The 15,363-nt window shown below is 48.2% G+C and overlaps 3 protein-coding genes and 1 long non-coding RNA gene across 6 annotated transcripts in view; 3 read left to right on the top strand and 1 right to left on the bottom strand.

Moving 5' to 3' along the window:
- Nucleotides 1–376: 376 nt before the first annotated feature.
- S100A14 (S100 calcium binding protein A14) lies at nt 377–3,657 on the top strand. Of its 2 annotated transcripts, none has more exons than XM_072647020.1 (4): nt 377–893; nt 1,382–1,509; nt 2,436–2,582; nt 2,853–3,657. In XM_072647020.1, exons 2-4 carry the CDS (start codon nt 1,480–1,482, stop codon nt 2,988–2,990), a joined length of 315 nt encoding a protein of 104 aa, XP_072503121.1. In that variant the 5' UTR covers nt 377–893; nt 1,382–1,479; the 3' UTR covers nt 2,991–3,657. The 2 variants fall into 2 exon arrangements, with proteins under 2 accessions (XP_072503121.1, XP_072503122.1); XM_072647021.1 differs by lacking the exon at nt 377–893 and adding an exon at nt 908–1,170.
- Nucleotides 3,658–3,766: 109 nt separating this feature from the next.
- LOC140528830 (uncharacterized) lies at nt 3,767–12,948 on the bottom strand. The gene is made up of 3 exons (XR_011975314.1): nt 12,811–12,948; nt 5,899–6,037; nt 3,767–5,408 (listed from the first exon to the last, which is right to left on the bottom strand). It is a non-coding gene; the product is annotated as an uncharacterized lncRNA (long non-coding RNA).
- S100A16 (S100 calcium binding protein A16) lies at nt 5,000–14,260 on the top strand. 2 transcript variants are annotated; one of them, XM_072647018.1, is made up of 3 exons: nt 5,000–5,090; nt 12,929–13,104; nt 13,574–14,260. In XM_072647018.1, the coding sequence occupies exons 2-3, from the start codon at nt 12,946–12,948 to the stop codon at nt 13,730–13,732; spliced, it is 318 nt and encodes a 105-aa protein (XP_072503119.1). In that variant the 5' UTR covers nt 5,000–5,090; nt 12,929–12,945; the 3' UTR covers nt 13,733–14,260. The 2 variants fall into 2 exon arrangements, with proteins under 2 accessions (XP_072503119.1, XP_072503120.1); XM_072647019.1 differs by having other exon boundaries at nt 5,072–5,149.
- Nucleotides 5,068–15,363, top strand: part of S100A2 (S100 calcium binding protein A2) — a 37,240-nt gene continuing 26,944 nt past the window's right edge. The window contains exon 1 of the mRNA XM_072647023.1: nt 5,068–5,090. The gene's annotated coding sequence lies outside the window, so the exon portion shown is untranslated. The remainder of the gene's footprint in view (nt 5,091–15,363) is intronic.

Genomic DNA, 15,363 nt, shown 5'->3' with positions numbered 1-15,363 from the left:
TCACTTAACCTTTCAATGCTTTTGACAGAGCAATTTCACTTTGCAGATGTAGGGAGTCCCCTCACTGGGAGAGCCTTACACCAATGAAATCACAGGATAAGTCCCCCCCCCCCAAAAAAAGATGACTATACACATTTACACAATGTGGGGATGTGGGGGCGGTCTCTAAAGTACAGCAAAGCTTCAGATGATTCCTCTCCCCTCCCCAGTCCAGCAGGTCAGGAATCAGCTGCAGTGACCCAAGCAACCAAGGAAGGTTGAGGAGATAGTCTCAGCTTCCGACACTAACCCTTTGTACCATGCCACTCTCCCTTTTCCCTCTGACCCTCCCCCATTTTCCTATCCTGCTTCCTGGAGGCAGGGGCAAATTCAACCCCTTTCTCAAATTGATGCCACCTGTCACTGACCATCTCCCTTCTCAGCTTCTCCATTTCCTGGGATTCCTCCTCCTTCCCAACCTCCCTTACTCACAATAGTTTCCCTGTTTTTTTTTTCAGGCCCTGAATTTTCCCCTACTCTTTATTAGCTGGTCTTCAGATCCCCTTTTTTCCAGCTCTCATCCCATCCCCATTCTCTTTGCCATCATCCCATTGCCCTGTTGACAGGTTTCCCAAGTTCCTGTTTCTCTCTTGTGCTGTCTGGGTCAGAGGGGCAGCTGCCTAGCCTGGTTTTGGAGTCCTGCGTCCCTCCCTCCTGGCAGTGGGGCGGACCTTCTGGCTCTGAGCCTGGCTTGTACAGCAGTTGCTGCTGGCATCACCCAGCTGAAAATCCTTCCCCCTTTTTGGTCTCTCCTCCCTACTAGTTTCTTCTCCTCCTCCTTTCCACTCCCCCAGGTATAAGGGCTGGGCCAGGTGAGCCGGCTCCTCCTGTCTTGGTCCCAGAAGCCCTAGCAGGTAAGTGAGCCCATGCTTTAACATAATAGGGTCTCCATAACTCTCTCCCCATTCCTGCTGCTCTTGGGGGTGCCTCACCTCCCACCTCAAAGAAGACTTTCTTTAGGGATATTAATACTACCCCACCCTTCCAAGGGGAAGGGAGCCTGTGGGACTAGGAGACCCAAACATTGTAGGGCTGGGGCTTGGAGGACAGGATGTTTGTGACCAGGCTGAGGAAGCAGAGGTGGCACCATTTCAGGGTCTGGGGGCATCAAGGCTGAGGAGAGCTTTGAGGGTATCCGGATACAGAAACTTCCCCCCTTTCCTAAGGGTGCATGTGTGTCTGTGTTCCTGGGTGTGGAGTGATGGAGAACTGGCCTTGACCCTCTCCCCACCTCCCGTTTCCAGCTTCCTGGAGGGAGGGGCACAGTCATGTGGGTGGGTGGGGCGAGGGGGAGATGGAATCCTCGGCTTCCCCCTCATATCAGATCTCTCACATTTGCCAGGCAGAAGATGAGCCACTGGTCCCTCAGGGACACGCCATAGGAGAAAACACCCAGATACCAAAGAAGTGACCCCCGTTCCCCCACTCACTCAGGTCATCATGGGACAATGTCATTCTGCAAATGCTGAGGTTGGTTCATTCATTCCCCTGCCTTCTGCCCAAGAATCCCTCACTAGCCTCTGACTTCTCTTTTCCCTTTCTCCCTGTTCTTTCTGAAGTTTCTCTCTTAGACTCCCCCAAACCCCTACTCCTTTTCCTCCCCCTTACTCTGGGACCCACCTACCTTCCATTGAAACCAAGCCTCCCTTCTTCCTATTCCCAGGCTTCCTTCCTTCCATTCCCTAGGCTCCCACTCAATCCCCCATACCCTCTTCACCAGGATTCCCTCTGACTTCTGCCCCCTTCCATAGTTTTCTCTGCTATTACTTGGCTTAGAGTTCCCAAAGATAGGGAAAAACCTGCTCTCATTTTCCCACATAGCCTGTCACTGAAGAGCCTTCCCTGGGAGAGCCAGCCAGGCAGGACCCACGTGCTGGGACCTGCCCTGGCTAGGAGAGTGAAGGGGGAGTGGGGGCAGGTTTGCCCAACCTATTACTCAAGGTTTCCCACGTGGGTCTGGTTGGGGGCAGAGGGGAAAACTTGGACCAGGAGAAGAATGGAAAATGATTCTGGACAATGAAGAGGGGCCAAGAGCTGGGGGCTGAGTCTGTTATGTTATGTCCCCTTCTTGCCTTGTTGGCATTTCCTAGGATGGCACTCAGTAAAGGGGAAAGGTCTTTGGGAGCTTCCTGTGGTTTGGGGAGGAGGATCCAGAAGAGGAAGGAATATGAAAAGGATTGATAGGGTTGAAGAGTAAATTCCAGACCAAGAAGGTGTTTGGACCAATGGACTAACCTATAAATAGTAATAATGTCACTGGTGGGTGGGTGAGGGAGATTTCCAGGCAAAGCCAGAGCCAGAACACTGGCCTTAAATAGGGTGTTCTGTGGTAACCCTGGCTCCCGAGGGTGGGAAGCACCTCTTTGATTTTGGCTCTCTGCTGGCCCTGTTCTAAGGATGCCCAGGAGTTCAGTGATGTGGAACGGGCCATCGAAACCCTCATCAAAAACTTTCATCAGTATTCAGTAGAGGGGAAGAAGGAGACGCTGACATCTTCTGAGCTTCGAGAGCTGGTCACTCAGCAGCTGCCCCATCTTATGCCGGTATGGAAGACCCAAGCATCTAAGCCCTGTGTCTCTGTGAATGTCTCTTGACTTCCCCATTTCCCTTTTTTTTTTTTCCCCAGCTAAATACCAGCTTTATCAATACTTGTCATTGATTCATGTACTCCCTAGGTTGGGGGAAAGGGCCCCCCTTGGGCGTATGTCTTCCTTTGGAGGGGTGGAGTGGGGTGGGGTGGGAAGCCTAGGATGAAGACTGTCTTTCTGAGCTGTGGGTGTTTCCTCTCTGTTCCACTCCTTGTCTTTCCTCAGGGCAGCTGTGGGCTGGATGAGAAAATCGCGAACTTGGGCAGCTGCAATGACTCCAAGTTAGAGTTTGGGAGCTTCTGGGAACTAATCGGAGAAGCAGCCAAGAGTGTGAAGCTAGAGAATATGACCCGGAGAAAATGATCCTCCACCCCCCCCCCCCCCAGGAATCTTGGGAAGGGGCCCCCCAGAGACTGTGTAAACATAAAAAAAAAAGTTTCTAGCTTCTTCCCTAGCTCCCCACCCTATTCCTCTCCTCTTCCCCGCAAGGTTTTGTATATATCTTCCTCTCATACTGGGACATTCATCCCATTGAATGCGCCATAGGACTTTGGAAGGTGAAATTGGGGTATCCACACAGTAGGAGATACAGGAAGGGAGCCAAGGTGGAGGGTCAGATTTTTAGAGACAATTGTGGCATGAACTGGAGTGGAGAGGTCATTCAGAAGGGATTGGGGCCGGATTTGATTAAGGGAGGGATAGGCATGGGGGCTAGGAAATTGGATATTTGGTGCTAAATGAGCTTTTGGCCCTCACCCCATTCTAAAGTGAAACCGTCCAGCTAGAAAGGTCCCTTTCTTTTTCCTCCCTTCCTCCTTCCCCTCGATCTCCTCTTCTACCCACATGTCCTGGGACTCCAACCTTTCTAGGGTTTTATCCCTTTAGAAAAGGAAGGGGTGGGCAGAGGGGATAGTGGTTGGGTTGGGACTAGGGAGGGTATGATTTTGAGGGTGAGGGGGCTTGGTGCTTTGGGCATTTGTGGAATGATGGTCATTTTGTATCATTTGATTTAATAAAAAAAAAAAAGAAATATGGTGATGTGATTCAAGACTTTCTTCTGGATCTTGGAGAGAGGACCTAGAGCCTCCTAGGGGTATGAGTGTTGGTTATGACCACTGGGTAGTAGTGAGCAGTAGAAATGAATGGATATCAATTTATTCTTTTGAAGCTAAACAAGAATGGCTCTGGACTGAACAGTAGCATACCTGCTTCTCTATCTTGGCTTTGAGCGCTTCAGGTGATTATTTGTTAAGGGAGCTTCCCTCTGGGCCTCATTTTATTAATTTGTAATCTGGTAGTCATTGTTTTCCTGGAAATAACTTTTAAATATCTACATACACATATGCATATATATATATATGCATGTGTGTATATATATATATATATATATACATATGCATATATATGTATATATATACACACATATATATATGTATATATACACCCATATATGCACATACATATATATCTTTACAGTTTATAAAGCACTTCACATTATCTCATGTGTTACTTATAATAATCCTATAAGGTACATAGTAGAGGTATTATTTTTCTCATTTTTGCAGATGAGAAAATAGGCACAGAGATGTTAACTGATTTACCTAAGGTCACATAGCTTACTAGTGGAAGGGCTGGAAGTTGAACCTAGGTCTCCTAACTCCAGAAACCCTGCTTTCCCCCAAATACCACAGCTACATCTCTTGGTTCCTGGGGAGACTGGATGTGGTGAGGGAGTGAAAGAATCAGGTACCCCATCCCACTTGTTTGGTGCCCAAGAGGGGCAATGAAAGAAAGGAAGGAATTTGTCTAGGAAAAGGGTAGAAATGCATGGAACCCTTTATAGAGAGAAGGCCCAGATTTTTGAGGAGTAGGGACTGGGCTGATCCCCACTTGGGTCCAGAGTGCAAAGCTCCGGAGGTTCTGATGTTTTCTGACTAAACCACCAGGAAGCCCAAGGCCTAAAGGAATTCAGCTTTGGTTATGGAATGTAAGGGCTAGTCTAGGTCCCTGTCCTATACAAGGCTGGGCTGGGCAGGTCTGGTATGTTAACTGGTCCATCTGCAAGGGTGATTATGGCCCCTGAAACTAGTCCCCTGAATGATTCAGGTGAACCAGGTGGCTGATGGCAACCCCTTTCTCTGTTACTTCAGGGAGGGTTGAAGAAGGTGGAGAATAAGAGGGAGGATAAGTTGGGGGAGAGCCAGACACCTTGGCACACCCTTTTTTGGGGGGGGAAGAAAGGTGTGTGTCTCTTTAACAAGGGCCCAACCCCAAGGCCAGGTAAAGATTGAACTAAGTCTCTATATCCCCACTCAGCCAGCTCAGCTAGGCAAATCAGGGAGGGCGTTAGGGGAGACTTCGAGAAGAAGTCAGGGAGGAGTCTGGGCAGGTCTAGGAACTACTTGGCAGTACCAGAAGTCAGGCCGAAGAGACCCACTGGAGGAAGAAGACTCGAGGAGGCAGGTGAGACTGAGAGAGCCTTGAGGCCAGTGAGAGAAGGGTGGGAGTGCCTGAGTCTGAGGGTAAGAAGGGAGGGAACAGCAGGGAAGGGAGGAGGGGGACTGGAGGCCTGTCCAGGAGCTGGCCTGGAGGGAACCGGGAAGGGGTAGTTAATGATTTATTTTGGGATGGCCAAGAGCCAAGTGGGGCAGTGCTGATAGTGTTGGAGGAGTAGGCAGGTAGGAGGGTCCTGAGCCTAGGCAGACCAAATCCATCCTCAGCATACCAGGGCAGTGACCAGGAGGCCTCAGTGCCTGCTCCTGGAGGCCTCAGTGCCTGCTCCTGGAGGGAAGAAAAAGCAAAATCAAATCAAATCAAAGTAAGTCTTACCCCCTCCCAATCCTCCCTATTCCCTGGATGTGGGGCTAATTCCTTTTTTAGGGGAAGAGGAACAGAATCCAAAAAAAACAGAATCCAAAAAATCCAGAAAAGGGGAAAAGCAGACAAACATAAAGGGAGTGGTGATGGGGTTGTCGCAGAGGATCAGGATAGCTGAGGGAAGGAACAGCTAGGACTTCACTTGGGAAAGGAAACAAGTTTCAGCTTGAACCACTCTGCATGGTGTGGACACACCTGTATAGCTCAGCACCAAATAGTGCTCTCTCAACCAATTCTAGGAACCAGGGGTACCTTGGGTATAAAACTGATACCTTAGAGGTTTTAAGAGGGAGGAAAAGCAAATCAATCCCCTATCCCAATGCCTCCATCCCATCCTAGATGAAAAGGGTATCTAGACTACTGGGAGACAAGGGAAAGGAGGTTGTGTGTGTACCTGGTCTGTGGCAACTCCCTCTAGCATCACTAGGCTAGAATGGAGTTGGGTGATGGTAGACCCACCTTCAAGTACTTGCACACTCTCAACATCATCCAAGAGCATCCAAGATGTGGGGGGTGGAGTGGGTGGGATAGACCTGAGAAGGAAGAGCGGAGAATGATGAGGATGTGTCAGTAAAAAGAATGGCTTAAGGATTTTGAGAGTAGATGTGGTTGGTGGGCATCATGGGAGAGTGGATATCCTAGCGCTTATGGGCTTAAGGGGAATTCTGGGAAATGAACCAGAGTAGGTAGAAGGAGAGGGTGTGTGGTGGGCAAAGTATAACAAAGCTAGGGTTGGAGAGGAGTTCACAACAGCCTTGAAAATAGTGCAAAACAGTTCCTGGTGCAGGGCAGATTCTACCAGCTTCAGGAGAGGAGGGATCCTGGGGTTGGCCTCAGAAAGAATGAATGAATGACCTCTCTCTCCTAGATAGTGTCTGTATGAGGGATTCTGTGACAAGAATACTAGGGTAGGCAGGTAGAAGGAGGTCAGAATTGACAGTAGGAGAAGGCTAGGGTCTGAGCAGGGCAGGGCCAGAGGGCATGGCTCAGTTCTTGGAGTGATTGAGAAGAATTTGACTTAAAGACTTGGAGTGAAAATTGGCTAAGGGTGGAGTGACTATAGGAGTGGAGAAGCATATAGGAGGGCAGGTCCAGGCACCTCTGAATCTGCCACAGGTGTTTCAGAGAGGTGAGTGAGTGAAGGTGAGTTGGCAAAGGTAGGAGGGGAAGAACAGTGGTGGGGAGTAAGGATGAGAGATGGTGCAAGTTAGGGGTATTGTTGAAAACTGTGATATTTCTGAGTTGGGTGGGAAGGGGCCTATGGGTCAAGGGTACAGCTGGCAAGAGTGGAGCCAGGTACATTTTTTGGGGGGATTGGTAAGAAGGGGAAGGAGGGAAAAAGACGAGAGGATTAGGAGTTGCAGGGAAATGTGTGTGTGTATTGGGGGGGTGTAATTTGGTTTTTTTGGAGATGTCAGCAAGCCTTGGGGTGGGGCTGTGAACATAGTAGGAGGAGCAGGGGAAGGGATGGCACACAGGTGAATTAACCTAGAAGGCAATGGCTGTCTTAAGGGATTAAGAGACTCTGGATGAGAGATCCCTTACTCAGGTTTCTCTGCCTATGTCAAGGGATTTCTGAATTGGGAAAAAGATTCTGTTCCTAAACTCTACATTGTCCTGCCCCACTAGCACTTAAATCTTTTCTATTTTCTCCTCCACCTGAGAACCTACCGAAGTCCATGCTGGACACACCCCTCTGCACATCCTCTGGTAGGAAGGAGGTTGTGTGAATAGCTTGGTCATCCTCTTTCCTGGTCTGCTCTGCCTTAGGACTCTCCGAAAGGGGGTGGAACTAGCAGGAGGGTGGGGTCAGCAGAGTTAAAGTGGGGGAGGCAGTGGAATGGGAGAGGGAGGCTGTGGGCTGGGTGAATGAAGGTGATTAGGGATGGGCAGAGTGGCCAAGCCAGTCTGCCACCCCCAGGGGAGAAGAGAAGGGAATGATGCCTTGCGTGTCTTTGCTCCCTGAGGATCTCTAGGCATTTTTTCAGATGCTATCTCCTGGGTTGCCCATCTTACATAGGGTGAGGGGGTGGGGGTGTGTGAGGGGGTGAAGCAGATTGGGGTGGATGTTAAGAGCAGTACATGAGAACCAAGGAACAGAGAGGAGCAACCCTAGGAAAATGGTTTCCCAGCATGGCCCAGAGACCAAGTGGGGGCTGAGAAGTCAGATCTTTCAGCACCAACTGTCCCCTGCCCCCAGTTTTTGCCTTCTTTATATCCATTGCTGGGCAGTCCTGGGAAAGACAGAGCAAGACCCTTTTGGTTAAAGAAATACTGTGAGGAAGGAAGGAAGGAAGGAAGGAAAGGGTGGTTGGGAACTAGATGGAATAGGGTGGGGGAGTAGAGGAAACAGAGGGATGCCATTTCATAAACTAGCATATCCCCCACCCCTTCCCTCTCTCTGTTACCTGTTCTTCTGGGGGACTTAGATCTGAAATGAAGGCAGGATGATCTCTGAAGTCTGAGATACTGTTTCTGTGGAATTTGAGTCTTTCTGATACCCTTCTGGTGTGGAGATTCCCTGCTTTACCTTGGTGCTTAGATCCTTTGGGAAACAGGCTTGGCCCCCAATCCTCCTGAGGAAGGTACAACTTCCACAGGCCTCAGGGCTATGTTCCAGGGGGCACAGGTTGTCTTGATCTCTTGTTTTCTCGGGAGAAGGGCCAACATTGCAGATGTCCTTTGAGATTCTCTCCCATCACACACACTAATCCTGCTCCCCCCAGTAACCTTTGTACCCCTAAACTCACATTCATCTCTTGGCATATCCTCTTTCCTATGAACTCATGCCCTGCAGGGCCTATGGGAAGGGGGTTAAGGAAGATAGATTCCTAGCCAGAGAAGGGGGCAGTGACCAACCCAGTTTGGTTCAGTTTCATTCAACAAACATTTACTTTCATTCTACTATATTTATTTATTCTACTGTGTACAGGAAACTGTGTTTGGGGCAGGGGTATATGTGGGTGCATGTGTGCTCACATGCATGCGTGCATGTGTGTGTGTGTGTGTGTGTGTGTGTATAATGCAAAGATGAATAAGCCAGGGTTCCTGACCTGTAGATTCCAATCTGGTAGGAGAGGTGACACATGTCCAAATGAATTTTTTACATACTGTAACATGATAAGAACACATGTCCAAAGAAGAACAGTTGTTTCTGACTGGAAGAAGCAGGAAAGCCTTGCTGGGAGAGGGAGCATATGAGCTGAGTCTTGATGGATTTTGTGTGGTATAATGGAAAGAGCAGGTCAGAGAACCTGGTTTTAAATCTTTGTTCTGCAGTTTTTCATCTGTGTGATCCTGGGCAATTTAGTTACCCTTCTCTGGGCCTCAGTTACCTTCTCTATATGATGAGTGAGTTGGACTAAGTGATCTCCAAGAACTCCAGCTCCACATCCTATGATCTAAGAAGAATGGGATCCAAATGCAGGCAGGAAAGTCACTTCCTGCTCTTATCCTTCCCTCCCCACCCACACTTTCTTCTATAAAAGGTACCTAAATATCGATGTGCATAAGCTCTTATCAGGTCCCAGAAGGAGGACCTAGGACCTAGATCACTGGAGGTCAGGACTTGAGGGGATAGGGAAAAGAGGGACATACTTATATCCATTTAACGAACACTTCTATTTTCATGGGGCACTACGCTAAGCAAAAGAAATACAAATTCACAGTTTCTGCTTTCAAGGAGTTTCTAACCTAACTGGGGAGACAAGATAGTGCATGTTAATAACTACTAATAGCAAGAGGTGGTGTGTGGTGAAATGTGGGAGCAGTGTCTTGGAAAACAAATCCTGCAGGAGTTCAGAACTGGGGAAGCAGGATCCCTGTGGGTTGGGGTCTATTCAGCTAGGTTAAAAAAAGGCATAAGGGTAGGGGATACCAGACTAGGAGAAGAGTTTGTGGGTTTACCTTGACTGTATACATCCTCGCTTTTCTAGGACAGGTTCAATTCCAAGAAAAGAAGTGTACTTACTTTTCATCAATCAGTCAACAAGCATTTGTGAGGTGCTACTTACTATGTGTTAGGCACCATGCTAAATGTTGGGATAGAAGGACAGAAATGAGATAGATTCTGTCTTCAAGAAGCTAATATTCTCTCTAGGGAGACAATAAGATATGTACAAAGTAAATAAAAATTCATTTGGGAGTGGACATTAGCAGCTAAGGGGGATCAGGAAAGACCTTGTAGGAGGTGAATTTTGAAGGGAACTAAAGATTCTAAGAGGTAGAGGTGAGGAGAGAGGGTGTTCCAGGCACAGGGCACAGCCAATGAAGAGAACAGGGGTGGGAGATAACATGCAGAATTTCATGTGTGAGGGAGAGCAAGAAGGCTAATTTGTCTGGATAGTAGAATTCAGGAGGTGGAATAATGTGGAAAAGCAGGCCTATCGTCAAGGGCATTAAGAGGAGTTTGCATTTTATCCTAGGGGGAACAGAGAGCCACTGGAGATTTTTAAGCAAGGAAATGACTGGTCTTTTGGGAATATTACTCTGACTGTTGAGTAGAGGATGAATTGGAGAGAGAAAATAATTCAGGCAAGAAAATCAACTAAGAGGCTATTGAATTAGCTCAGGCGAGAGATGATGAGAATCTGCCCTAGGGTGGTTGTGCTTTGAGCGGAAAGAAGGGGACAGATTTGAGAGTGGTGGAGGTAGAATTCCTAAGACCTGCTGATTGATTGATATAGAGGTACCGAATCAGACAGTGAATAGTTAATGATGACTCAGAAACTGAGAACCTAGGTAATTAAGATGATGGTGACTTTGATAGAGGAAAGTTAGGAAGCCGGGTGAGGGTTTTTTTGGGGGGAAGATAGTGTTTTGGATATATTGAGGTCAAAACAATGAATTCTGAGTTGTTTTTTTTTTTTAAATTGTGGAGTTCAAGATATTTATGGGACATCTAATTGGAAATGTCTAATAAGCAGTTAGTGATATGGTACTGGAGATCAGGAGACTAGGGCTGGAAAGAGAGATCTGGGAATCATCTGCCTAGATGTAATCATTGAACCCATGGGAACTGATGAGATCAGAGAGGGTTCTGCAAAATGTCTTTTGTCAGACTTTGCATCCCAAGATTTGGTTTGGAAAACATTGCGGCTGTTGGTATAAGGAAAACCAAGGAAGCAGGAGTGGATGAGGTATGTGGGCTGGAGGAGAGTGGGGAGTGTTGCTTCTGAGCTTCCATCCTTGCTTGAAACCCTATTTTTCTCCCTACCAGGCGCTGAGAGTAAATCAATAGGCCTAGACTGGACCATGGAGGTGATTTGATTATCTAAAAACAGGCAGGAGCGTCAGGAAGAGGGCCTCATCAGTACATAAATGTTCAGGAAGCCCTGGAATGGTCTTGGTTAGAGTATCTGTAAACTTAGTTTACATCTAAACTCCATCATAGATTCCAGGCAGGCCTTGGGGAAGAGGCAGCAGGTAAGGGTGGGCATCTAGGCTCTGGAACTGGGATGCCCCCAATCTACTGATCTATACTTTCTAACTCATCTAGGATGAGAGGAAAGGAGTGGAAATAAAAGCTCTGACATCTATTAGATGTTTGACTTTGGATAACTTATTTACCTTCTTTGAGCCTCGGTTTCCTTATCTGTAAAATGGGAATAATAAAACCTGTAGGCAGGGAACAATCATTTATTAAGTGTTTACTATGTGCCAGTCACTGTGCTGAGTTCTTTGAACACAAATACAAAGAAAAAGGTAGTTCTTGTCCTTAAGGAGCTTATATTCTAATAGAAGATAACACACAACAGTGAAGTGAAAAACAGGGGTCAGAATGAGGATTTGTATAGAACAGTTGCGAGGAGAACATTTTATAAACCTTTGAGTGCTAGAGAAATAGGAGTAGTTGCAGTTATTCGTAATTATATTGTCATTATTATTTTCCTCCAAGTAATGGGGAGGTGGGGCAGTACTGTAGCCCAGTGGTTAGAATGTTAGCCTTGGGAATGAGGAAAACCTGAGTTCAGATCCGCCCTCTGACAGTTACCAACTGTTTAACCACAGGTAAGTCACTTCACCCTCCTTTGGCTCATTTTCCTCATTTGTAAAAAGGGAAGGATAATAATGGTAGTTTCTGCCTCAAACGGTTGTTGTAGGGTTCAAACAAGATAATATACTTAAAGCGCTTTGCAAACATCTTATAAATGTCAGTTATTATTATGTGGGGCTTGTGCTGAATTATTGGATTAACTTGGGCATGGGTGGTGAATCATAGAGCAGATCCTGCCTGCCACCCCCCCCATCCCCCACCCACTACACCTTCCCTCACATCCTGTTATTCAGGAGACTCTGTTATGTTGGGATGTGCGTATGTCCTGCACTCTGGACTGTGGAGAGGAAGCAGGATTGTGGTGGTTTAAGAGTGATGTCCTAGAACAGCTGGAGTCGAGTGGCCACGGCTGGGTGTGCCCGGCCAAGGAACGGAGGGATTGGGTCTGGAGAAAGAGCTTGGCTCCATTTCGAGTAACAAGAGGATTCCCAGAACTAGGGCCTGGGCGGAGAGTTGTGAGCTAGGGCCAGCTTGGAGGGGGTTGCTTAAAGAGAGAGTAGGGCTCTTGTGGCTAGAGGTCTTCCTGGAGAGATTGGAGAACCACCTGTTGAGGATTGCTGCTCAGGTACGGGTTGGGCTAGATGACTTGGTGGGGGCAGATAAAGGGGTGTCCCTTCTAATGCTGAGATTCTTAGGTTCTGCGTGAGCCTGTGCCATGGAGTACTATCGAGTGTGGGGTGGAGGGCCGATCTAGCTGGAAAGTGCCTTGGAGATCCAGCAGTGGGTGGCTACAGCTGTGACCACAGCTCCAGGCACTTTCCCGGTGGCGTGTGTGTGTGTGTGTGTGTGTGTGTGTGTGTGTGTGTGTGTCTGTGTTTTGGGGGAGGCTGTTCCTCTCTGGATGTGGATTGGGAGAAGAGAGAGTCTTTCTACAAGTTTAATCCCAAGGTGTGTGATTGGGAAAATTATTCCACTCTGAATCTGAGTTGGGGGAAAAATGGGGAGAGGGTCTTTAATTTGCGGAAGGTGTGGGTGGGAGGGGTCAGAAGACACCTGGGAGGGGCCAGGGTGTGGGATTGGGAGGGGTCGTCAATTAGAGTTGGTCTCTCTTCCCACGGGAGCCTCTCACAGATGGGGTTCTGCTATGCTCCTAGCCTTGGGCCTAAGGCTGGGAAGAAACTGGAAGAACCTGTCTGGGCGGTCGGATTGGGGAAACACCTGGAATGGGGGAGCCACATAATTCTCATTCCAGATCCGAGCCCCTACACCCACCCTCCCCTCCATTCCCAGGGCCAGAGAGCACTCTCTTACCTCCTGGGGAGTGGAGGGTTGGGAGGAGCTGTTCCATTCCAGGGTCGGGGTTGGTAGGAGCCCACTGGGCAGAGGCTTGGACAAGCTGCTTTCCTTAATGCCCACTCCTTTCTTTAAGAGCTTTGAGCAGGTGAGATGGCTGAGGAGGAAAGCTTCACCGAGCTGGAACTGGCAATCCAAGTCCTGGTGTGCAACTTTTACAAATATGTACCCAAGCACAGCCTGGTTCGGAACAAAATCAGCAAAAGCAGTTTGCGAAAAATGCTGCAGACAGAATTTCGCCACATGTTGACAGTAAGAGATTGGACCCTTTTCCAGCACCTCCCACCCCCCACCGGGAAATTTCCCAGAGGGCTGTGGGCTGTATGCCCAGGAGGCCTGGACTGGGGCTGGTGGACAGACCTTCCTTTGTTTTGAAATCTCTAAGGGGAAAAGGAGGGGTGGGGTGGGAGGTGGGAGGTGGCAAATTACTTCAGCCTCAATTGAATGTTAGGCTCAAAGATTTGGAGCTAGAAGGGACCCTAGAGGTCATTTAGTTCAGTCTTGTCATTTTACAAATAAGGGAACAGGCCTAGGGAGGGGTAGTAAATAGTGTGTGTGTGTGTGTGTGTGTGGGGGTGCTCTGATTCACATCCAATGCGTTTTCCCCTTCATCCCACTGTCTCCAACCCTGCTCTGACCCCTTGATTGCCCAGCTTGCCCCCAGTCCCCAGGGATCCTTTACCACTGACTCCTCTCTCATCTTACTCAACCTCCCCACCAGGACACAGGCAACAGAAAGGCAGCTGACAAGCTCATTCAGAACCTGGATGCCAACCATGATGGACGCATCAGCTTTGATGAGTATTGGACCTTGATAGGAGGGATAACCAGCCCCATCGCCAACCTCATACGCCAGCAGGAGCAGCAGAGCTGTGACTAGCAGCCCCCTTTTTTTCTCCTCCAGAATCTCCCTCCCCTCCCCATCACACCAGGGCATTGTGGCCTTGAACTTCAGCTCTTCAGGCTCCAGTCTTGTTCCAAGCCCTGCCTCTCTCCCCCCACCCCCCCAGCTCCTTTTCACCTTTTTCTTCTTCCCATCAACCATTCTTCTCTTCCCCAATAAACTGGGAGAGGTTAGGATATTCAGGGGACCCCCTGTGGGGAATCTCTGAGTCCCTTTCCCTTTGCCATTTTGTCCACCTCCTCCCCTCCCTTCCCTGACCTGTCTTTAGCTGAAAGTCTCTGGGTCTCCTCCTTTGCTGTTGCTCTGAGATGGAGGTGCCAGCAGCACCAACTCATTCCCAAACCCTCAGTCCCCAGTGAAATGGGGACGTAGAAGTACCTAGTGTGGAGGGAACCCTCTGCCTCTCGGTCTATGAATGACCCCAGAGGGGGCTTCTGCCTCACTCACTTCCTCTTCTCTTCCATTCTGCAATAAAAGCTGGATTTGGAGTCTAAACGCCCCTCACCCTGGTACCTATGTGTCACTCATTAAATCTCCCCACTTCTTGGTTCACCTCCCCTTGTTATTAAGATTTCTGAATTTCTGAGCACAGGATCAAGGAGAGAGCTCTGAGAGATAAGTAACTGAAGAATCAGCTGAGAAATCAGTGTCTGGCACATAGTAGGTGCTTAATAAATGTTTATTGATTGATTGATCGGATGAGGGCTGAAGAGGGAGTCCAAAATTCTTGATTTTAGCGTGTGCCTCGGACCAGGCTTTCATTCATTCATTCATCAAGCATTTATTAAGGGCTTACTGCTTTGCCAGGCATTGTTCTGTGAGCTGAGGGACGTTGTTGTTCAGTTATCTCAGCTGTGTCCTATTCTCTGACCCCATTTGGGGTTTTGTTGGCAAAGACACTAGGGAGGTTTGCCATTTCCCTTTCCAGCTCATTTTACAGGTGAAGAAACTGAGGCAAACAAGGTGAAGTGACTTGCCCAGGGCCACACAATTAGTAAACAGGTCAGATTTGAATTCTGGTCTTTCTGACCAGACCAGGTGCTCTATTCACTATGCCACCTAGGAATATAAAAACGTAAAGCAAAATGAAACAATCCCTGCCCTCAAGAGCTTCTATTTTATGCCCAAAATGGAGAAAACCCCTTGAACTTCTCTCATAGCATCTCATACTTCCCTAAATACTTTTACATTCGCTCTCTCCTCTAGTTCTCACAGCTACCTCCGGACTTAGGCATGGCAGGAATTACCCCCATTTGACAGACGAGGAAATGGAAGTCCATTGAGTGACAGGAGCCAGGAAGCCATGCTTATTTCTGCCATGCCTTAAACAACGATTCCACCTCCAGTCTCCATTTCTAGCTACAGAGACCCCAACTCCTCTCAATTGTTTCCCTTCTTTCTTTCCAAAGGGGGAAGATCTACTTCTAAGTGAATTTCAGTAGGGTCTTCTAGATCGGGTAGGAGAACAGAGGCAGGAGGATGCCTAGAATGACCTCTTGCACCTTGTATGAGGTCTTATACAACCATCCTCAGTTCTCTTCTTTCACTCTTTTGCCTGAGACAATGGTATAGCCACACCCCATTTTGTCACTGAAATATGAGGCCCA

The sequence above is a fragment of the Notamacropus eugenii genome, chromosome 2, assembly GCF_028372415.1.
Source record: "Notamacropus eugenii isolate mMacEug1 chromosome 2, mMacEug1.pri_v2, whole genome shotgun sequence".
Taxonomy (NCBI): domain Eukaryota; kingdom Metazoa; phylum Chordata; class Mammalia; order Diprotodontia; family Macropodidae; genus Notamacropus; species Notamacropus eugenii.
Note: the sequence above shows the minus strand (reverse complement) of the source record. Positions and strands in the feature narration are given on the sequence as shown.

Bases quoted from the DNA above. Each gene is read 5' to 3' on its own strand.
- S100A14 (XM_072647020.1), top strand. From the start codon at position 1,480: ATGGGACAATGTCATTCTGCAAATGCTGAG. The intron at 1,510-2,435 runs GTTGGTTCATTC...CCCTGTTCTAAG, and splicing joins GTCATTCTGCAAATGCTGAG to GATGCCCAGGAGTTCAGTGA. The intron at 2,583-2,852 runs GTATGGAAGACC...GTCTTTCCTCAG, and splicing joins AGCTGCCCCATCTTATGCCG to GGCAGCTGTGGGCTGGATGA.
- S100A16 (XM_072647018.1), top strand. From the start codon at position 12,946: ATGGCTGAGGAGGAAAGCTTCACCGAGCTGGAACTGGCAATCCAAGTC. The intron at 13,105-13,573 runs GTAAGAGATTGG...CCTCCCCACCAG, and splicing joins AATTTCGCCACATGTTGACA to GACACAGGCAACAGAAAGGC.